Raw genomic sequence first — 23,312 nt, 5'->3', positions numbered from 1 at the left:
ATGGGTTTAATGATTTGTTTTTACATTTCTGTGTAAAACTCAGATCCCAAACTTTTGTCTCCTGTGTTTGCTGCAATAGCTTGAGAATTGTGTGTTCATACTTTTATTTGTGTCCCTGTCTTTCTCCAGAGTAAGTCAGTGTCATCAACAGACAGTCAACCCGCTGAGGAGCGCCAGGGCCCATCAGGAGGCTATTCCTCCTCGCAGGGAGGAGCCGAGGCCAAGAGGAGGCGCTGTGATGACAAAGATCCTCTGCCACCACACTCCTATGTATGTGTTTGTGCCCTTGTCCTAATAAGATGAGATAAGCTGAGCCTTAAAGGATTCCTGTCAGAAAACTGAGCAGATGCAGCAGCGTGTATATGACACCAAAAGAAAAATAAGCATAAAGATGATGAATGAATAACTAAGAATAATTTAAACATGCATGCATTCTTTTTACAAGACAGCTCACAGAAATTCATATATACACACTAAAGATGTCACATAGTGCATTTGTGTCTATGTGGTCGTGTGTGTGCTTGTGTACATGTGAGATCGCCTGTGACATTATAGGCCACACGAGGGTCAGGGACCTGTGGCCAATTAGAGTCTTGTTTGGTTTGGATGGGTCCAATGGAGAAGAGCAGGGAGCCAGAGGCAATGTAATGCCAGAAGAGAGACGGCCAAGGCAGATAGCTGTAATGAATTAGATGGCTTTGTGTTTGCAGTCTGGAGGATTGATTGACACTGGGAGTCTGTCTGTGCAAGACGGCCTCCAGCTAAATCAGTTTGGCATCAACAACAACAGTCCAAATCTTCCCATTAGTTCACAGCAAGAACAAGCACAGATACTTTCCCCTTTCTGAATGTTTTTTTCCTCTTTTTCTGTCTGTCGAGCCACATTACAGCTCCCATTTCTCTCCGTTTGCCTTTAGCTCTTCTATATCTCTCTCTGTCTCTTTATCACCGTCTCTCAGTTTCTCTACTTCTCCCTCTCACTCTCTGTCTTCTCCCTGTTTTCTTTTCATTTTTAGTCCATTTCCCAGTTCTAAATGTCTTCCTCTTCCTCTTTTTATACCTTTTTCTCTCTCCCCTTAACATTCCTCTCTCACTATGTCTCCCTCGCTGTCTGTTTCTGTATTTTTGTTCTAGGAATAGGCTGTAGACATAGCCCTGTTTTGGCTCTGTATAATTAGGTACTGATGTCACTCCACACTGATGTCAATAGGAATATCAGGCCATGATCACATCAAAGCGCTGTTGCCATGGTGACTAAGTGCCATCGTTCTCACCCCAGAAAAAAAAAAAAGGAGAGAGAGAAAGAGGGAGATACGGAGAGATGGCTAGACGAAGAGAAAAAATGTGTCATGGATGAAGAAAGAGCAACCGTGTGTGTCTGTGTGTATCTAAGTGTTTGTGTGTGCGTGTGAACAAGAGAGACACAGATCGAAATAGTTTCTGTATGAGGGAGATGGTTGGTAAGAATCCTGCATATGGTATACAGTATATCTGTGTTAAATGTTGCATGGCGGACAGACAGTGGAAGGAAGCAAAGAGTAGCCAGTGATATTGATATATCGACCTGTGTGTACTTGTGTGTCTGTCTGTGTTTCCACCTTTATTATTAAAGTTCTTTATGTACACATACAGTAGACTATACATCTGTATGGGTGACGGAGGAAAAACAGCTACCTTATCATAATGAATACTGAGATTTTACCCTTCTTATGTCTTATTCGCTCCTCAGGACAGTGATGGAGACAAGAGTGAAGACAATCTTGTGGTGGATGTCTCCAATGAGGTAACCTGCCTGTCTATAATTTAAATGATCTTTGACATCCTCATGCTTAAAGTGGCTATAATCGATAAATTTATATTAAGAATGGATCACATGAATACATGTATGTGGAAGGAGACGCTCATTGTGATGAACCCACAGAGAATTATCAGAAACATGACTCCAAATTGGAGCCAGTGTTGCTCCATATCTGCCAATGTGTGAATAAGCAACTTGTTAACACCTTAGCATATGCCGCTAAGGTGTATTAGGTGAACATCTTCATCTTTGAAGTATTTAAAGAATAACATGGATGTCTGGTCATGACTGACAATTCACTGTGGATGACAAAAATTTGCCTTAAAGATGAAAATTAAACATGTATATTTTTTAACTGCCAGGGGTTGTTTTCTTCAATTTCTAATCAAGCAAAGCTGTCAATCTACACCACTTGAAATAAAAACCACAAATGGTTTGTTATTAGTAAAAGTTAAGCCAGATTTTGTTATAATCCTGGTTTCCCATGATCAGTCAGTAAAGTGGAGCAACAGAGAAAGTTGCTTTCTGTCTAATCGTTGATTAATGGCAGAGTTTGTGTCATACAACTCACAGAAAAAAAATTCCTCATCACAAAAATATTTTTTTTCTGACCTCTTCAAAATATTCCACCTTCGCTACCAATGTTTACTAACAATTTTCCATTTCCACTATGGAAAATATCTAATTCACTCACAGAACTCACACTTCACTCTCTCTCCACCCCACATCTCCTCACAGCTACGTGCTTGTGCAAGAGCTGTACATCTTGTTACAAAAAATTCTTTGATTTCCTCACAAAGCCACAAGTTACAAGCAGCCTTTATCCAACAGAAGCTCTCTGACACCATGCTGCAGCCCCACATGAATAAAGCATGAATCCAACATTGGGAGGACCAGCGCTGCTTGCGGGAATAACTATAGATGTGCTTGGCACAGCTTGGAACCACCCTGTGTCTTCTGCATAACCCTGGCTGTCGATAGTTCAATTTTACATTGTCTGTGCAAATGTTTTAAGTTTTTAATTGAATTTAGTTTGATTTTTTTTTTCACAAATATATTTCATTTTAGTGTCCTTGGTATTTTTTTGGAAGAGATTGGCTCTCTTTTTGGTATATTTTTGCTCTTTTTTTTTTTTACTCAGTAGTTTGACATTGCACACAAAGGCAGGACTGGTCTCTTGTGGGATTTGGAAACTGGTATGAAAGCAAAAAAAAAAAAAACAACAACAGAGACAAATGGGTAATATGGGTAAAACGACAAAACAGCTGTAGTTAAAGAAAATGCCTCACTATTCACCTGGCTGTGTTTTAGAGAAAGCTACAAGTACATGTAATTGGCAGTAGGCATGGTCTTACTGTACTAGAAGACATAATAGAATATATCATAATTTGATGCTTGATTATTTATTTATGTTAGGTAGTTTGAAGGCCGTGATTCCTCTTTTAGTTTATATGTACAAAATGAAATTAACAGTTATTTGCATTAATGATGAATTTACCAAGTGTTTTTTTTTTTACATCAAAGACAAAGAAACACATTTCATATTTGAGAAGCTGAAACTTCGGCATTTTGCTTGAAAAAATGCTTAAGCAAATGCTTGATTATCATAATAGTTGCAGATTAGCCTAATTTTCTCACAGTCTATAAATGAAATAATTGAGTAATCATTTCATCTCTGCTCTCATGCACAAACACACACACACACCACATTGTGTTTTAGTTTTTGTTTATCTTGCTTATTTTAATATCATCCACCTATAATAACCTTGGTGTGTGTATGTGCGTATGCGTGTGTGTGTGCGTGTGCATGTATGTGTGTAGTTTGTGGGGATTTGTGAGATGTGAAACGAGTCAGCAGGTATGTAGCTAGTTCAGCTTTCTGCAGCAGTTTCCTTGTAAATAGGAAGAGCTCCTGTGTAAGCTCATTATCAGGCGCCACTGTTTGTGTTCTCTTCTTGTGAACTGTGTCTGTCCAAACACACACACACACACACTCACAAATACTTGGTCTTCACCTGTCTCTTCTCATCTGCCTCATCTGTGTACATTTTTGTTCTCTCTTGAACCTCTTGAAGCCTCTGTTCTTCCATCTCTCTGCCAGTTTGTTTCCTTTCACCCCTTCTTTCCGACTCCTCTCACCCCACTCCACCTCCTCCTTTTCTCCTCCCTTCTCTCATTAGATAACTGCAGTCTGCTTCATTTAATATATGCAAAGCCGTTTATGCCCCTGGAATATTTTAGTTCTTTAAATACTTCACGCAGTGTACCAAAATATGTTTTATCTAAGCCTTCTGTATTTTGATATTGCACACAAAAGCGGAACCGGTCTCTTGTGTGATTTGGAAACTGGTACAAAAGCAGAAAAGGAAAAATATGTGACAAATGTGGGTAATGGCAGAAATAGGGGAGGGAAGTTCTCTGGTGAATGAGGTTTGTGTGTGTGCGTGCACATGTGTATGTGTGTTTGAAATGGAATGCACATGCACTTGCAAACCTGTGTGTGTGTATGTCTGCGTTTCTCTTTGCGTGTGTGGGTGAGTGGATGTTCTTGTGTGTTTGTGTTTGTGTTGTGTGTGTGTGTGTGTGTGTGTGTGTGTGTGTGTGTGTGTGTGTGTGTGTGTGTGTGTGTGTGTGTGTGTGTGTGTGTGTGTATGTATATATAAGCACTAAAATGTCTGTGCTGATCGCTGTGACCCAGTGAGAAGTGCTTACTCCAGCACTCCGTTCTGGGGGAGGCAGCGCTGGCTCAACAGTGGAAGCTGTGGCTCCAGTGATGAAAGCGGCTGTAACAGCAACATTATCTCCAGGTCCATACACTACTGTACCAGCAACAGTGACAGTCTGCTGTTTCATGTAATATTCCCTGAAATCTGAGCCATGAGTCCTTTCACAAATCACAATACAGACTGTGACACTAGAGGTTATGTTGTATCCATTAAGTAAGAATCTGCGGCATTTTCCTGTAAGTAAGTGTATTTTGAAACTCTTCATCCAACTGCTTTTACCCAACAAACTTTGCCTAGCTTATGGAAGCTTTTATACATGCTGGCAGACAGGAAGCAATGTGTCTGTGCTTCTCGCAGGAGCTACGGCAGTTTTTTTTTTTTTTTTTTTTTAGCTTAAAATAGAATATAAAAGAAAAAAATACAGAAAAAAAGATAGAAAACAGCCCTTCATTGGTCGGTGTGTGGTGTTTCAGGGACCGGTGAGACGATCAAATACAATCCAGGAAGTTTAGTTGGAATTATAGAGAAGTAACTGTGAAGGTTTATCCGTCAGCAACACTGACAATGACTGATAATATTACAACACTGCATGTTGTAATATTATCAGGAAAGACTTTCCAACTCCAGAAAGTTATCGCAACAGTCATTTCATCTTTTGTTGCATTGATTGCAAGGAAAACAGTAGTAATATGGTGTTCATTTGACAAAGTAATCTACTGGAAATGTGTGGTGCAGTGCAAAAACACAAAGGTAAAATGGCTGATTATCAAAAATATCGCTAAAAAAGCTGCAGAATGCATCTTTAAGGACGAGGATCGCTTCTTTATAGAGAAAAAACATCAAAGTGATGAAAACCTGTAAAATGTGCTTGGCCCTGAATTCAGCGCCCTGAGGGCCAAGACTCAAATAGAGCAACAAAATAGTTGAAGCATTGTGTGACCTTCAGAGGCTGAAAAGATAAAAATTACTACTATTTTCCTCTCTGGGTAGAACTTTAAATCATTTGTTCATCTGTCTTTGTCATTCAGGAGCCCAACTCTCCTGCAGGCAGCCCTCCTCACTCCCCCCACGGCAACGGGTTAGACCGGGCTCCTACCCTAAGGAAAGAGCTCCCGGGCTCCTCAAGCACAGGAGAGGCCCCTTCTACCCCTAACCCCCACAGTCCCACCCCAGGCAAGGCCAAGGATCCTGCACAGGTAAGATAGATAGCAATTTAGGGAACTGCAGAACATCTTGCTGACTGGGAATGTGTACCTGATTTTCCTTTATGCTAACATATTGTTATTTTCAGTATCTTATATAAGACTGAAGAGTTTTAGACTTTTTTGTTGTTAAAGTTTTAATTCTTTTCCATTTCATGCACTTAGGTTGTCTATAGGAACCCCATTCCTGTTAGATATTATGCCATCGCTTATGATGTTTAACTGGGAATAAAAACATTTAAATTTGTTGCAAAAGCTGCACCAATGCTGTAAACAATATTTTTTTTCTCTTTTCAATGAGACTGGTTAAAATGCGGCCACCTGGGATTCTGGAGGTTCATATAATAAGGGAAGGCTTGAGCATCATTACCTATTAGCCACATGTTAGATTTGTCATATTTCTTATTTGACTTCTCCACAGATGGATAAGTCCCAGTCTCCACTGTCTAAGTCTGGCACCCCGTCCCCGTCCCACCGTGAGGCCCTTACCCCTGGAGGACCAGGAGCTCCTGGTCCCAGCACCTCCTGCCTTCGTCTGGTCAGCAAAGCACCAACCAGTGCAGACCCCCTTGGTGAGACTGTTTACACAAGTTAGATGAAATTTTAAGAGTAGAACGTGAATGTTGTATTAGTAATGATAAAGTATTTATCTAAAATTGTAATACGATTTCTCATCATGCAGTAAAAAAAGCAGTCATATTACTCATTACTTGAAATTTACTTTCTAATTTTGCTTCCAGACCAGAGTACAAATAACTTTACACTAAAGGATACCTGCACAGTTATGCCAAATAGCTCCTTGAATTAGACTGTCATGATTTTGGTTGGATTTGCACCCAGTTGGCCTCTGCCCCTCATCCCACATATCCTCCTGACCCTCAGTTTTTCCATTTCCTCATGTATTTGAAACCATAAGAAAAAAGTGGGGTCCCCCTAACTCACCCCTAATATTGTACTCTTGAGCAAGGCTCTTAACTGCCATCTCCTCTTCTATCTGCTGAAGACCATTGTTGTACTTGACAGCTCCCTGTTCTGACACTTTGATCATGTATAAACAAATAGAGTCTAATAAAAGAAAAAGTTATCCATTGTTCTCAGGCCCCTGTGACTGTGTTTGTGCTTGTGTACTATGTATCGTTCCCCCTCTTTCTTTCCATCCTTCAATCCCTCCTGCCTCTTTCCCTCCCTTCCCAGCTCTCCGCAGTCCCATGTCTGTGCCCCCCGGGTCATACCCGGCTCATTTTGGCGTGGTGTCCCACGCAGGACTGAATGGGGAGCTGGCCAGCCCAGGAGGTTTTGGTGGGGCTCTAACTCTCTCCCCACAAATCAGCGCAGCGGCCAGCGCCTACTCCCGAAGCCCCATGGTGAGTGAAGGCCAAATTATTCTTCTCTGTCAAGGTTTGATTTATAGTTCAGTATCAGGACTAACCTTCTGACTGTCATAGCACAGCCTCAAAACTAGATGAATGTGTTCTGTGTTATCAGGTAGTGTTGTTCATTCATTATACACTCAAAGTTATCGTGTTTACATTCTCTGATTCACTTTGATAAGGAGTGACAGTCATAGAGAGGAAAGTTTTGAAATTGAAATGGCTAATCTGGACCACAGAATGCTAGCCTGCACAACTAGTACTACTAGCCTTTTCCTCTGCGTGCTCTTTGGTGTCAGTACACACATCCACCATCAGAAATATGTATGCAAATGCAAAGTAGCCCCAATAGTCCAATCACAGTATTCATGTTCACCTGTGGCCTACATAGCTCCAACATGTAGTTACATGTTTTGTTGATGTGCCTGTCAGCTGTAGTGGGACTGTTAATGTAGCTACAGTATGTAGCCTCAGCACGTAAACTCCCACAAGACTTCCACATAACTCAACCTTAAGGCAGGATGTTCTCCGCAGTGGCCTGTTCACCACCCTGTCATCAGTCTAGGGAAAGGCACTATGCTCACAACATCACATATCAGTGTCAACACACTCGCACACTTCAGCACAGCTACCCTGCGCTACACTACAGACTTTTGCTTTATTTTGCTCACTCCACTGTTTTAATCCTGCTTTGAAGTAGAATGTTTTTGATGGCAATTAGCTTTACTTAGTCCTTGTCAAGCTGCTGATTGTTTGTCCACTCTTTTGTTACCACCAGGTGGCTTATGACTCTCGGTCTCACCTGAGAGCATCAGGGCTGCCCTCCTCTCTGCCTGGCTCCTCTGGTGGAAAGCCGTGAGTTTTTACCAATATAACACATACATATACACAGATTAAGTTCTACTTTCTATTACTGGGGGCTTGCGGGACCTGCTATTCTTTAAATACCAAGTAAAGCACCCATTTTCTCACTGTCCATATTCAGTTCTGAAATGAAAATTGGATATCTACATGTATCTTTGGTAGATGGATCTTTAAATAGCCTCTTACTACCATTACTGTGGATATACCTAGTGTGGGTGCTTGCAGTATATTCCCCTGTTACACAGGGCAGTTAAACATTTTATCATCTTTTATCTTAATAATGATTAAAAAAGAAATATGTGACAGCTGTACAGGATAATCATGCCAGTCTAAGAAAATAGTTAGATACAAATGATTGCACATACTTTTGTCAAAGCTATCTCAGTGATAATTCAAAAATCTTTGGATTGGATAGGAATCCAAATTAGTGTTTTTTGTTTTTTTATATACTCAGGACTTTTTAGTGTTCCACATTAACTCTGTCTAACACATGAAAGCCCTGAATACTGTAGATAGTGTTCAGAGCACATACTCCAACACGCTTGCTCATATTCTCTGGCCTTTGCTGACTGAAGAATAGTGTTGTTTTTGTCATTTGTTGCAGAGTAGCAATTCATTCTCACAGTGCTAATTTGAAATCATAAAACAGCCTTGGCTTCCAACCGCTACAGTATTGATCAGCCATTAGCAATGCCACACTGACTCTGCCCTGTAATACAATCTGCCATTATGCATTTTTGCCCGCAGCTACAGTGAGCCAAGTAATAACGAGAATTCAGGCAAATATTGCTGAAGTTTCAAGGCCGTTATGGTGATGCCAGACTTCACAACTTGCACACTTGACATGTGTGGTTGTTTCTGCGCTATTTGTGTTTACCTGTAGGTCTTCACTCACATATTTATTGATTCATTTCTTGTCCTACTTGCCTTTAGCCCATTTTCCGGTTCTTCATTCTCTCTTTACAATACCCACTAGTCAAACTTCTGTCTTTATTTTTATTATTTATTATTATTTTTGTTATTTATTTTTCTTTGGCTCTATAGTTCTGAAGTATTGATTTATTTTTTTATTTTTTTATTTTTATTATTCCCTTCTACCTCTCTTCTCTCCAGCGCCTACTCGTTCCATGTCAGCGCAGACGGCCAGATGCAGCCCGTGCCCTTTCCCCCTGACGCCCTGCTGGGCCCAGGAATTCCTCGCCACGCCCGTCAGATTCACACCCTGAGCCATGGAGAGGTGGTGTGTGCGGTCACCATCAGCACCTCCACGCGCCACGTCTACACTGGAGGAAAGGGCTGCGTCAAGGTGTGGGACATCAGCCAGCCGGGGAGCAAGAGCCCCATGGCCCAGCTGGACTGCCTGGTGAGGAAGGAAAAATAGAGATTGGAGCACTGACAGACATTCACATATCAGGCAAACAAACGTGTATCTACAGTATATTTACTAAACTCATTTGGTTTTATTGAATGTGACGTCTTTCCTCCTCAATTCTGATAACAACATCAGCATCATCAACAATCTCATCACATTAATTTCCGGAATGTCCCCAATAGGTGGGTTTCACGTGATGTCACGACACAACGGCGTGAGGCCGCCAAATTCAGATGGAGGGCAGGAAGTGTTTCAGCCGTTAGCTGACTGACACACTGAGAATCTACCGTGTGGAAAATGCCTATGTTTTGTGTAGTTTACCGGTGCTCAAATAGTCCCAATAGAGAAAAAGAAAACAGCTTATTATAGGGTACCAAAAGTAGTCACCCACAAAGGTGAGAAATATAAAAAACTTACAGAACAACGCCGTAAAAGGTGGATCTTAAACCTACGTCTGCGGTCGGGAGGAGCAGTCTGCTAATGCCCGTGTCTGCAGTGACCACTTTGTCAAAGGTATGTTAGCTAGCTAACTTGGTTTTTGTGGCTGTGTTTATATCATTAGGTTGTTGCTTAATGCTCATTTACATAGTAATAATTATGAAGTTGCCGGTAGTCTAATATGGACTTCATTGGGACTTTTTAGGCTGCCCTAGCGTTTTAGGGGACGTTGACTCAGTAGTCCAAATGCTATTTCGCTGTCATGTCATACATTAGTATTTCTATGTAATTGACAAATAAACCCCCTTGTATCCCTGTAAGATGTGTTTGATGACATTATAGCCACTATTGCTAGCTGCTAGCTATACATAAGTATAAGAATAAACACTCACCCTGGCGAAGACCAAACGATAATCGCCTTGGAGCCGTTTGGTAACAAGGTCATGGACCCACTCGCTAACTAAAAAGTTATATGCCTCAAGGCTTTTGTAGGCTTTCATTTCCTGTTTTGTATAATAAGAGATCTGAAGTATGAGATAATTGGTGATCTCAGCAGCCTCGATTGTCGGCAAATCTTTAACGTCCGTTGAAATCTCGCTCATCTTCATGTGGTACGGGTCATGTCCAACATATTGTTTGATTAATTATGTGTACCTCCGTCTCGATCTAAACCCGTACAATACGCACTCTGCTAATATTTCCTCCATTGGCTTTGACATGTAACTTCCTGCCATCCGTGTGAAATCACTCCGCCTACGTGCGTCATCATGATCATGTGACTGAAACCCAGCTATTATACTATCATCTGTCCCATGAAGCCTCATACAGTTTTTTTTCCTTAATACACTTACAACAGCTATAATCTAACTGGCTCTCTTATCTTGTTCAATCAGAACAGGGATAACTACATCCGCTCCTGTAAAATTCTCCCTGACGGGCGAACCTTGATCGTGGGCGGAGAGGCCAGCACGCTGTCAATCTGGGATTTGGCCACACCCACTCCTCGCATCAAGGCGGAGCTGACATCGTCTGCTCCCGCCTGCTACGCTCTGGCCATCTCCCCTGACAACAAGGTCTGCTTCTCCTGCTGCAGCGACGGCAACATCGTCGTCTGGGACCTTCACAACCAGACGCTGGTCAGGTAGGAGAGGACAGAGAGGAGAGGACAGTGGAAGGAGAAAAAGAACATAAAAATTTGGCATCCTCCCTACACAAATAGATTGTTTTCGGGAGAGACCACAGAGCGGAAGAAAGGCTAGAGAATGTGGAAACACTTCAGAAAGAGATGAAAATAGAGGAAAGGCAGTAAAATATGGAAGAAGAAAGAGGCGGGGGGGAGTCTTTGGAGTCTCGGGCCTCCATAGCTAGCCCCTCGGTTAGGTAACAAGAGGGGGTGGCTGAGCTTGCCATAGGGGATATGGATGGGATAAAAGAGCCAGATTTTGGCAGCAAGGTAGGACTAAAAGAAAGAAAGAGAAGTGGAGGGAAGACTATGGTAAGGCAGAAGGTTGGGGAAAAAAGACTTAGATGTTGGTGGGGTGAGGGCAATAGGGGCCACAGGGAGGGAAAGATTAAAATATATTTGGTCTGACATCTCCAAGTGTGTAAGGAAACACACAGTGAGTCTGTGTGCAGGTGTGTGCGTTTATCTCTGAATCTGTCATGTGTCTCCTCCCTGCAGACAGTTCCAGGGCCACACAGATGGAGCGAGCTGCATCGACATCTCCAACGATGGCACCAAGCTGTGGACGGGAGGGCTGGACAACACAGTCCGCTGTTGGGACCTCCGAGAGGGACGCCAACTCCAGCAACATGACTTCACCTCTCAGGTACACACAGCAGTGCACGCACTGTCCGACGTACATCAACACATCAACATCTAACACTATATATACACATAAACACATGCAGATATGAATTTAGTTTGTTTTTTTTAAAGGTACATGCAGGCTCAGCACATTACAGGATCATCGACTCACAACACATACACACAAAATCTGAGACAGGGTTCACCTCACAAGTAAACTTGCGCTCATGTACAAACACAGTTGCCATGACTTCACCTTGCAGGTATTGGCACTAGTACACACCAGCAGAAAGACATATACAAACACCAGCATGATTTCACTTTATAGATTTACAGGCACACACATATACACACACACACTGTCTCTCATTCACTCTTCACTGTCACAACAGAGCTATGGAGTTGACCACTGTTGTCAGATGAGTTTCGATCCACCGTGTAATGACTTTCTCTCTCGCTTGCCGTCTCTTTCCATCTACCACTTTCCCTCTCTCTCTCTCCTCTCTCTCTTGCTGTTCTCTCTCGTTCTTTCCCAATGTCTCTGTTTATTAATTCACTCTATATTTACCTCTATTATGTCATTCCACTCTTTCCTTACTCCCTTTTTTTTTTTACCATATTTCATCTTTTATATCTATCTTTTCCTTATCTTACATTCCATCATTCCTACTTAATTCCTTCATCTATCCTCCCTATGTCTGTCCATTGTTCTCCTTCTTTCATCGCCCTTATCTTCTTTCCTCCCTCATCCCCCATTTCCTCACATCATCTCTCACTCCACCTTTGTTTTCATTTCCACACCCCTGCTTCTTTATGTTCTGTCCACCATTCCTCCTACTCCTGTGTTTTTTTTCTTCTCTCATTTCACTTTCTACCTTCTTCCTCCCTACTTTGATTCCCTTCTTCCTTCCCTTTCCGTCTCCAGATCTTCTCTCTGGGCTACTGTCCGACAGGCGAGTGGCTGGCTGTGGGAATGGAGAGCAGTAACGTGGAAGTCCTGCACGTCTCCAAACCCGACAAGTACCAGCTGCACCTCCACGAGAGCTGCGTTCTCTCACTCAAGTTTGCCTACTGCGGTATGGAAGCACAAACACACACAGACCAACTTGGACTGGTTCCTAAACGTTTCTGACATACTTGCTATTATTGACACACACTTATCGGTACTCTTCACGCTATTGTTATGCAGTTGATGTGCAGCGTATTGTGCCTGCTTCTCCCCTTTTCCTTTGTTTAACCTGTGGTGTTGTGTGTCTGTTATTTCAGGCAAGTGGTTTGTGAGCACAGGGAAAGACAATCTGTTGAATGCATGGAGGACGCCATATGGAGCTAGTATTTTTCAGGTGAGAGAAAAGTGTGTGTGTGTGTGTATATATATATATATATATATATACATATATATCTTATAGAGTGTGTGTGGTGTGTAGAGGAAGAGCCTATCTTCCTCTACACACCACACACACACGTTGTACATCTGTATTTGTGAGGACATTCATTGACATAATGCATTCCCTTGCCCTTTACCCTAACCTTAACCATCAAAACTGAATACCAAACCCTAACCTAAACCCAATTTTAATCTGAGCCCTAAAACCAAGTAGGTCCGGTTAACCTTCAGACAGCCCTTTAAAATTGTGAGGACCGACCAAAATGTCCTCACTTTCCCAAAATGTCCTCACTCTGTGAGGTCTGTCTTTTTGGTCCTCACAAAGATAGATGTACAAGTACACAAACACATACACCCAGACCCCTCAAGGCAAAAGATAGAAAAAGATGAGGGGTTTCTGAACTCCAGATTTGTTGATCCAAGGTGACTTATGGAGGTTTATCAGAGTGCAGGCTGCCAGATACACACACGCACACAAAACAGAACAAATGTAATAATTCCATCGTGTTCAATTGCTTCATTTGAGCAACTGCTGAAACATGAATATGCAGGGATGCAGTATTTTTAGCTGAGCCAGTTTGTTTGGGTGTGAATGAAACTAGTGAGGGGAGATGAAGATGAGTGTAAGATGAGCATTTAAGATGAGTGTTCTGTGTGTGCGTGTGTGAGGCAGTGTGGCTGTCATACTTCTGTAAGATACAGTGGGCAGCAGGGTTGGCGGCTCCTGTCTGTCCCCGTGGACCAAAAGAAGAATGCTGGCTATCTGCTTTGTTATCCAAATGCTGAACGTGTGTCCTGCCAAACAGCTCCCTCCTGTCACTGTGTTATACAGAGCTGCTCTCTTTCTTCTTCCTCTTTTCTGGTTTGCCACTGTCCTTTCCAGTTTCTGTCTCCTTGCCTCTCTGTAACCCCCTGCTCCTCTCTTGTTCCATCTACTCTCATTTTATCTTTCTCTCTCTTCTTGCCTCTGTTTATTGTTGTCCTCCCTGCCTCTCTCTACTTACTCATTTTTATCTTTCTATACTAATCTTTCTGTACCTCTACCCTTGCTTTTTTCTCTGTCCTTGCCTTTATGTTTTCCCCTGTCCTCTCTTTCTGACCTTTCATATTTTGTAATCCTTTTTTTTAGACTACCCTTTCACTTTGTTCTTCTCTTGTCTTCTTCTCTCCAACCCTTTAACTGGTCCATAGCATGCTGCTCTCTTTCTCTTTTTCTTTGTCATTTTTATCAAATAAGCTTTATTGGCATGGGTGTTTTATATTACTGAATACAATATAATGTATTTTAATAAGAAGAAACAATTAAAGTCACAAGATGACAAATATCTTAAATAGTCAAAATAATATAGACATATATAGATGAACAGAAAACACGAGGACAAAGGAGAACAGAGTTTCTCTCATGGGTTTTCTCTTCAGTTGAGTCATGCAGATACATATTCAGCAGCCAAGAGAGCTGTTTCTGATTTCCAAAATGTATTAAGTTTACTCTCGTTTGCCGATTATCAGGCCGTTTCCACTTTTTTTTTGTCAGCTTCTGTTGTATAGGTGCAACATAGGACCAAATAACTAAAACAAATAACTGAGGTCATGTTTCTGTTTTGGCCATTTCTGTGTCTTCTGTCTTCTGCCTGTTGGTCATTATTCAAGCAAAAACACCAGATCTTAAATTTCAGTTTCTTCCTTTTTTGGTCTTATGTGATAGTAAACAAGTCTTTAGGTTTTGGAATGTTGGTTAGACAAAATAAGAAATTTGTTTATATCTGTTGGGTGTTTGAAAATGGTATTTTTTGATTAATTGATTAATTAATAATTAAATAGAATTAAATAATAATTATTACTTAGTCCTACGTAATAGTAAATCAATATGAGCACACTGTTGTAGATTGACAGAAAATAAAAAAGTAGAATAAAGAAGTAGTCTGATAAGTTTCCTGTGGTTGTGGCATACAGGTGCATATTCTGAAGAGCTTTTTTGATAATGTATTGCTGGTTATGAGGAATAGAAACTCTGTCTTGAAAGCCTCCAGACAAAGGTTTTGACTTCATCTGCCTGTTTCAACAGCTAGGCTGTGTTCACAAAATCTGTACTTCATCAAGGTTTTCCTCATCCTTTTGTTGGCTATTGTTGCCAAACAGGGTGTTATTGTATAGGTGCCTTTAAGGGACAAATAAATAATTTCTCCCCAGTAGTATTTGGTTGTGTATAATTTGGTTACATTAGTTTTTTTGTGTTAACTGGTCTTGATGGTGTGGTTCTACCAAATATTTATAAAATATTTGTAAAAATACATCAGGTGTTTACAGAGTCCACCAAACTTTAGCAAAACGGCGACAGGCATTCAGTGTCTGACACTGAGATATATTGGAAAATGAGAATTGAAGAACTTGAAAATTGAAACAAAAGCACAGTTTTTTTTTTCAGCAAAGCAAACAGTGCAAATATCATAGACACACAAAAAAGAAATCACATCATAAACACCATAATGCTAGAGGGTGTTAAGTCTCTGAGTTTCAGGACAAGTTTTCTTCTCTGTTTCTGTTTTATCTCTTATTCCCTCTCCATCTCTGTCTCTGAAGCTTTACTTTCCTTCCTTCCAAACTCATCTTTTGACTTGTCATTGCATCCCTCCCTCCTGAACACCCCCATCTCCCCCTCCTGCTATCTTGGTGTAGTATGAGGGATCCGGTGTGAAATGGCCTCTCACCAGTGGCTTGATGATTGACAGCCCTGCTGTGCCTGTAGCACAGGAGGAGGGAGGGAAGGGGAGAGGAGTTTAGAGAGAAGGAGGAGGAGGAGGAGTTGACATGAGAGGGGGACAGTGAAAGCAGAGCCTAAGAGGAGGAGGAGGAGGAGGAGAGTCTGGGAAGAAAGGAAGATAAATGATGATGGAGCAGTGAGAGGGAGAGGTGGGGGAGGAGGAGGAGGAGGCGGAGGGGGAGTAGAGGGCGCTTTAGATCATCTAAAGCTAGGTGCCCAGGTCTGACTTTCAGACCCAGGAAAAAAGGAAGGATTGAGCATTTTGCCAGTTCATGCAGACCATCAGACCTGTGATGCTAGTGATGCTTAAACCTGCAGTTAATGAGGCTGCATCTCTCCAGAGAAAGAGAGAGAGGAAAAAAGAGAATGAGAGCAGTGTGTCTCACGTTGAGGCAGACGAATGAGTCAGCATCCTTGAGCTGTGGAGTTGTCTCTTTGGAAATAATTGCCAACTGTTTTGAAATGCAAATATGTCTTGTATGATTGAGTATTAAGTGATGAGTCATATCTTTTCTAATGTCTCTCTCTTTGTGTTTGTTTCTCTCCATCTGTCTCCATCCATCTATCATCACATATCTCTGTCTCCCTCGCTCTCCTGGGTCTGTGCCCATGTCCCTCTCCTTCTCCCAGTCCAAGGAGTCCTCGTCTGTGCTGAGCTGTGATGTCTCCCCAGACGACAAGTACATAGTGACGGGCTCCGGGGACAAGAAGGCCACGGTGTATGAGGTGGTGTACTGAGGGCCGGGACGAGATGGCAAGGGACAGGACGGAGACATTGGGGTGGATTTTGGGGGGTGGTGGAGGCACATCCAGTTGCCCTGCCAGTTGCTCCCAGTCCTCATTACATCAGCAGCAGCAGCAGCACCTCCGTCTCAGTCCTCTTGAGTCCTCCTGACCCTCACCCCTAATACATCACCCCTCTCCCCCTTTTTGCTGTGATATAAGCTACTGTGGAAGCTCCCAAATGCCCCTTCCCCTCCTCCGCCTTCCACTTTTAGCCCAAGGATGAGGCATGATAGCATAGAGAGAGAGAGAGAGGCAGAAAAGAAACAGCAAGATAAGAAGGACAAAGGAAAAGGGCGGTGGAGCATAAAGATAAAGTCGGGAGGGGAAAGACGAGAAGGAGGAGTGTGAGCAAGAGAAGGAAGAGAAATGAAAGGGAGGAAGAGGAGGTAGAGGAGAAGAAGGAGGAGGAGGAGGGAGGCAGGGTAATTAGGGCTGTTTCCTGATTAAGAGCTCAGTGGAAGGGAGGCCCCCAGAGGAGGCGCGGAGCAGCGCTGTGGGAGCGCCAGCCAGGAGCACTGATACCACACAATCGATTCATTAGCCAGACAGTGGAAGCCTTAATGAGGCTGACGCCGCAGCTCACTCTCCCCAGCGAGAGGTGTCAGGAGCTAGGGAACGATGACGCTCTGAGATGGAGGGAGGGGGCGCTTCAGATATCCACATACACTGACATGAAACGGAGACCTGCTCACACACATACAAGGTGCACGTCATTGAGCCAGAATACACACACACACACTTGGATACACCCCCTTGAGGTAATCGTAGGAAGAAAGAAATACACACACAACACACAGAGCACCCAATTAAACATTCATCGCCTCTCTCCCCATCTTACTGCTTAATATCTATTTTATTTTGGTCTGACAAAGGCAGCATCTAATGAGCAGCGGAGTCAATGGGATTCTCCCAGGGCCGAGAGACACAAACAGAGAACATCAGGCAAGCTGTTCCCTCTAATTCCTCTGGATTGTTCTCCTGACACCGGGCGCTGCACTCACTCTCATTAAAGGCACTGTCAGCTAGATGAAGTAGCAGCATGGCAACTTCACTGTAAGGCAGACAAGAGGGCAAATTAACACCACCCGATTACGCTATCATCAGCAGCCAACTAAGCAGCGACTAATCCTATTCCTGTCAAATTTTATGCAACTAGTTGCTGTTTTCATTTACAAACCAGATGAGATTACATGTTTATCGGAGCCATCTCTGCCTGCCTGCTGATGCGTTAGTGTTCAAAGTGTTCTGGCTAAATCTTCTTTGATAAGCTATTGATTGCTATTAATTGAGATGCTAAACACCTTAAAGGAAAAGTTTCACATTTTGTGAAATATGTTTATTCACTTTCTTACTGAGATTTAGATGAAAAGATTGATACCACTCACATGTGTGTATGCTAAGACTAAAGGCAACACCAGCAGCCTGCTTATTTAGTTTAGCATAAGGACTGGGAAAGAGCTAGCCTAGTGGTAAATGAATGTAATAAATTCCACCTATCAGCTCATCTGAGCTCACAACATTATAGGTTGTTTGTTTATTCCATACAAATGCCTAAGTGTAAAATTAACCAATCATATTTTGGTTGGGACCAGTTGCCTGGCAACCGTAGGAGACTCCACAAAGTTACTGGTTCTAACCAAGAAACAGTCCCCCCGTAAAACTGTGATTTGCCTTTTTTAGGGTTTACTTTTTGTGGGGTCATTCAACCAACAAAATATAACATTTTAATCTGTGTGCTTTAGAGGTGCTGGTTGGTGGATTTTCTTTTTTTTTCACTTTCAGATGGAGCCAGTTTAGCTGTTTTCAATCTGCATGCTAAGCTTAGTGAACCAGCTGCTGGCGAGCTTCATGTTTAGCATACAGGTATGTGGGTGGTATCTTCTCATCACACTAATTCTAGGCACGAAAGTGAATACACATATTTCCCAAAACCCTTTTCTCTAAACCTGATTCTTTTCATTTCTCCCTGTATCATACTCCAAACTGGCAGGCAAACTGTATATCAGAGCTCTCTGCTTTTGTAGAACATGCATCACCAGTGTGTAGACTTAAAAAAAAAAGGCACATTTCAAGCTTTTCTTTTATTACTCATTTATTTCAGTATTTTTTATGAATAGTGATTGCTCGTCTTATGATATGTTTATGTATTGGGGTTGCCTATGACTGCGTTCCGGGTTTGGGAAAGCAAACAGAGAGGGATGCACTCACACATGGAGACATACAAAAAAAAAAAATTTTTTTCTATTTTTATCCTTGGTGGTGGTGACAGGCAGAGGGCATACAACATCAGCAAACCCATGTGATGAGAAAAAAATCAGAACCTCCATTTGGGAGAAAAGTTCCTCTGTCTACTGTTTGTTGTTTTTGTTTTATTCCCCTTTTACAAAAGTGGTAGTGAACGTACTTGAGTCTGTTTTCTGTCCTTATTGTGTAATTATTCTACATTTCTGTTGAGTCTGTTGTCAATGTACAGCAGGCATCGGCTGCAACATGACGATACAGATTTAGCCATCAAAGAGGTCCCACCTTATACTGCATGCTTGCTGAACTGAAACTCCACTCATGCTGAGAGAACGAGATAAATCAGATTTTATTCCATAGGTACAATTAATGGTCTCACTTTCATAGTTTTACAGAAGGATGAATCTTACATTACAGTATGCAGTTAAGTTCAGCTTTAAAAAGTCAAGATGTGTCCATGTTTCTCGCTGCAGTGCTAATGCAGGATAGAATTATGAGGGACTTCTACAATGGCTACTGTACCAGCGAGGAGTCAGAGATCATCTGTACAGTTTAATGCCTTTGCCTGTCTCTTTCCCTTTCTGCCTGTCAGCCACAGGCAAACCTAAATGATATTCTCATACACAAGCTTGTATACTACTCAGAATGATGCTGTATAATGGCTATGCATTTGGTGGTATAGCGTGAATATCTGGGGACATTGTATTTGATACTCTTCTTTAACTGTCAGTAATGCCTCTCCCCTGCCTGTGCTTTGTATGTTTCAACAATATAAAAACTTTTTTCCCTCCGTTTTTGTTTTACAAGCTCATGTTTAGTTTCTCTTTTAAAAAGCCAAGGAACTTTTTTTTTAATGCACTGTGTCTTCCCTCCTGATGCATTTCCCATGTGCTGTACAAGAAATACTATGTGTGATAAATAAACCAAACTTCTGTTCATCCTTTCAGGTGTCTCCTGCATCGATCTTTTTGGTCATGCTAATGGTATGGTGACATCGGTTTGGCCACCACTTTGGTTTAGGCTCAAATATAACAACTATTCGCTCCTTGCACAGTATGGCGACCGCCGACATTAGAACTTGAGCGTGTGGGCCAGTACTTCCAGTAAAACTTCTGGTGATCTAACAGTGACAGCGGAAGACAGCGAGTGAGAGACAACAGCGATCGAGTTACATTAACAGAGAGATATTTTATTTACATAGCAGTAGCTATGTAGCTAACATTTAGGTCAGTTGACCTGTAGATATTTTAGAATTATCAGTTGTTTTTTTCAGCGTTTGATGCTTTTTAGTTGAGGTTCATATGAACAAAACAAAAAAACATGGCACCCTGAAAAAAGCGCTAACTTTTCTCAACCAGAAGAAATGATTCAATGTGGCGCAGAGAAAGCATAACCTATCCCTAAGTTAGGAGTAGTATGAGATTGTCAGAGGCGGGCCTACCAAATACTTGTTTGAGTATTTCTTTTGGTTTGTGCTGTAATGTATTGGTTCAGAAAACTACAGACAAGTAGCGCAACCGCTCACCAATGGCTGCACTAAATTGTTGTGTGCCCTTATGTACCGTTTCCCCACGTTACAACAAAGAAGACAGTTTTCATGCATTAACTGTTAACTAGTGATGTGTCGGTCACGAATGAAACGGCTCTTGGAGCCGGGTCTTTGAACGACGCGAGCCGGCTCCTGATTAGGAGCTGTTTAGTTTTTTTTTTTTTTTTTCATTTTCTCTTTTTTCTTCAAGCTGCACGTGATTGGTCAATATTTGTTTGCGGCCTGTGTTTGCGCTGAGTAGAGGGGGGAGGGGCGGTAGTTACGCAGTAGCGAGTGTAACAGCGACGCATTAGAAAGGTATAATTAAGAAAATGAGTGACACCAGGAAAAGAAGCAAAATCTGGAACCATTTTAATTATAATGATAATACAAAGGAAGAGTGTAGAGTCTGGAAGAAAAGAATTTCATATAAAGCCGGCTCCACAAACAACCTGCAACGGCACCTGAGAATTGTTTGTTTAAAATTTGTTTTAAAGGAAAAAGCTGGAAGTTTTTTTGACCTCAAAAAGTCATAAAAAAACATCATAGTATAGTAAGGCGTCAAAATCGGCCAAAAAAAGTCAACATTTTTTTTGACCTCAAAATGTCATAAAAAACGCCATAGCATAGTAAGGCGTCAAAATCGGCCAAAAAAAGTCAAAATTTTTTTCGACCTCAAAATGTCATAAAAAAACGTCATAGTATAGTAAGGCGTCAAAATTGGACAAAAAAAGTCAAAATTTTTTTCGACCTCCAAAAGTCATAAAAAACGTCATAATATAGTAAAGCGTCAAAATCGGACAAAAAAAGTCAAAATTTTTTTCGACCTCAAAATGTCATAAAAAACGTCATAGTATAGTAAGGCGTCGAAATTGGACAAAAAAAGTCAAAAAATTTTTTTACCTCAAAATGTCATAAAAAACGTCATAGTATAGTAAGGCGTCAAAATCGGACAAAAAAAGTCAAAAAAATTTTCCACCTCCAAAAGTCATAAAAAACGTCATAGTATAGTAAGGCGTCAAAATCGGACAAAAAAAGTCAAAATTTTTTTCGACCTCAAAATGTCATAAAAAACGTCATAGTATAGTAAAGCGTTTTTTTCGGGCAAAAAAAGTCAAAAAAATTTTTTACCTCAAAATGTCATAAAAAACGTCATAGTATAGTAAGGCGTCAAAATCGGACAAAAAAAGTCAAAATTTTTTTCCACCTCAAAATGTCATAAAAAACGTCATAGTATAGTAAGGCGTTTTTTTCAGGCAAAAAAAGTCAAAAAAATTTTTACCTCAAAATGTCATAAAAAACGTCATAGTATAGTAAGGCGTTTTTTTCGGGCAAAAAAAGTCAAAAAAATTTTTTACCTCAAAATGTCATAAAAAACGTCATAGTATAGTAAGGCGTCAAAATCGGACAAAAAAAGTCAAAATTTTTTTCGACCTCAAAATGTCATAAAAAACGTCATAGTATAGTAAAGCGTTTTTTTCGGGCAAAAAAAGTCAAAAAAATTTTTTACCTCAAAATGTCATAAAAAACGTCATAGTATAGTAAGGCGTCAAAATCGGACAAAAAAAGTCAAAATTTTTTTCCACCTCAAAATGTCATAAAAAACGTCATAGTATAGTAAGGCGTTTTTTTCAGGCAAAAAAAGTCAAAAAAATTTTTACCTCAAAATGTCATAAAAAACGTCATAGTATAGTAAGGCGTTTTTTTCGGGCAAAAAAAGTCAAAAAAATTTTTTACCTCAAAATGTCATAAAAAACGTCATAGTATAGTAAGGCGTCAAAATCGGACAAAAAAAGTAAAAATTTTTTTCGACCTCAAAATGTCATAAAAAACGTCATAGTATAGTAAGGCGTTTTTTTCGGGCAAAAAAAGTCAAAATTTTTTTCGACCTCAAAATGTCATAAAAAACGTCATAGTATAGTAAGGCGTTTTTTTCGGACAAAAAAAGTCAAAATTTTTTTCGACCTCAAAATGTCATAAAAAAACGTCATAGTATAGTAAGGCGTCAAAATCGGACAAAAAAAGTCAAAAATTTTTTCGACCTCCAAAAGTCATAAAAAACGTCATAGTATAGTAAGGCGTCAAAATTGGACAAAAAAAGTCAAAATTTTTTTCGACCTCCAAAAGTCATAAAAAACGTCATAATATAGTAAAGCGTCAAAATCGGACAAAAAAAGTCAAAATTTTTTTCGACCTCAAAATGTCATAAAAAACGTCATAGTATAGTAAGGCGTCGAAATTGGACAAAAAAAGTCAAAAAATTTTTTTACCTCAAAATGTCATAAAAAACGTCATAGTATAGTAAGGCGTCAAAATCGGACAAAAAAAGTCAAAAAAATTTTCCACCTCCAAAAGTCATAAAAAACGTCATAGTATAGTAAGGCGTCAAAATCGGACAAAAAAAGTCAAAATTTTTTTCGACCTCAAAATGTCATAAAAAACGTCATAGTATAGTAAAGCGTTTTTTTCGGGCAAAAAAAGTCAAAAAAATTTTTTACCTCAAAATGTCATAAAAAACGTCATAGTATAGTAAGGCGTCAAAATCGGACAAAAAAAGTCAAAATTTTTTTCCACCTCAAAATGTCATAAAAAACGTCATAGTATAGTAAGGCGTTTTTTTCAGGCAAAAAAAGTCAAAAAAATTTTTACCTCAAAATGTCATAAAAAACGTCATAGTATAGTAAGGCGTTTTTTTCGGGCAAAAAAAGTCAAAAAAATTTTTTACCTCAAAATGTCATAAAAAACGTCATAGTATAGTAAGGCGTCAAAATCGGACAAAAAAAGTCAAAATTTTTTTCGACCTCAAAATGTCATAAAAAACGTCATAGTATAGTAAAGCGTTTTTTTCGGGCAAAAAAAGTCAAAAAAATTTTTTACCTCAAAATGTCATAAAAAACGTCATAGTATAGTAAGGCGTCAAAATCGGACAAAAAAAGTCAAAATTTTTTTCCACCTCAAAATGTCATAAAAAACGTCATAGTATAGTAAGGCGTTTTTTTCAGGCAAAAAAAGTCAAAAAAATTTTTACCTCA

At 40.5% G+C, this 23,312-nt stretch overlaps 1 protein-coding gene across 4 annotated transcripts in view; it reads left to right on the top strand.

Annotated features, from left to right (window-relative positions):
• Nucleotides 1–19,696, top strand: part of tle2b (TLE family member 2, transcriptional corepressor b) — a 79,317-nt gene extending 59,621 nt beyond the window's left edge. For all 4 annotated transcript variants that reach the window (XM_041039889.1, XM_041039887.1, XM_041039888.1 and 1 more), the window contains 12 exons: nt 130–270; nt 1,730–1,783; nt 5,553–5,720; nt 6,148–6,298; nt 6,921–7,090; nt 7,875–7,951; nt 9,074–9,323; nt 10,664–10,911; nt 11,452–11,599; nt 12,503–12,653; nt 12,844–12,920; nt 16,356–19,696. In XM_041039889.1, coding sequence (XP_040895823.1) covers nt 130–270; nt 1,730–1,783; nt 5,553–5,720; nt 6,148–6,298; nt 6,921–7,090; nt 7,875–7,951; nt 9,074–9,323; nt 10,664–10,911; nt 11,452–11,599; nt 12,503–12,653; nt 12,844–12,920; nt 16,356–16,463 — 1,743 coding nt within the window. In that variant the 3' untranslated portion in view covers nt 16,464–19,696. The remainder of the gene's footprint in view (nt 1–129; nt 271–1,729; nt 1,784–5,552; nt 5,721–6,147; nt 6,299–6,920; nt 7,091–7,874; nt 7,952–9,073; nt 9,324–10,663; nt 10,912–11,451; nt 11,600–12,502; nt 12,654–12,843; nt 12,921–16,355) is intronic.
• The last annotated feature ends 3,616 nt before the right edge of the window (nt 19,697–23,312 follow it).

The sequence above is a fragment of the Toxotes jaculatrix genome, chromosome 6, assembly GCF_017976425.1.
Source record: "Toxotes jaculatrix isolate fToxJac2 chromosome 6, fToxJac2.pri, whole genome shotgun sequence".
NCBI classification, from domain to species: Eukaryota; Metazoa; Chordata; class Actinopteri; family Toxotidae; genus Toxotes; species Toxotes jaculatrix.
This window is presented reverse-complemented; position numbering and strand designations above follow the sequence as displayed.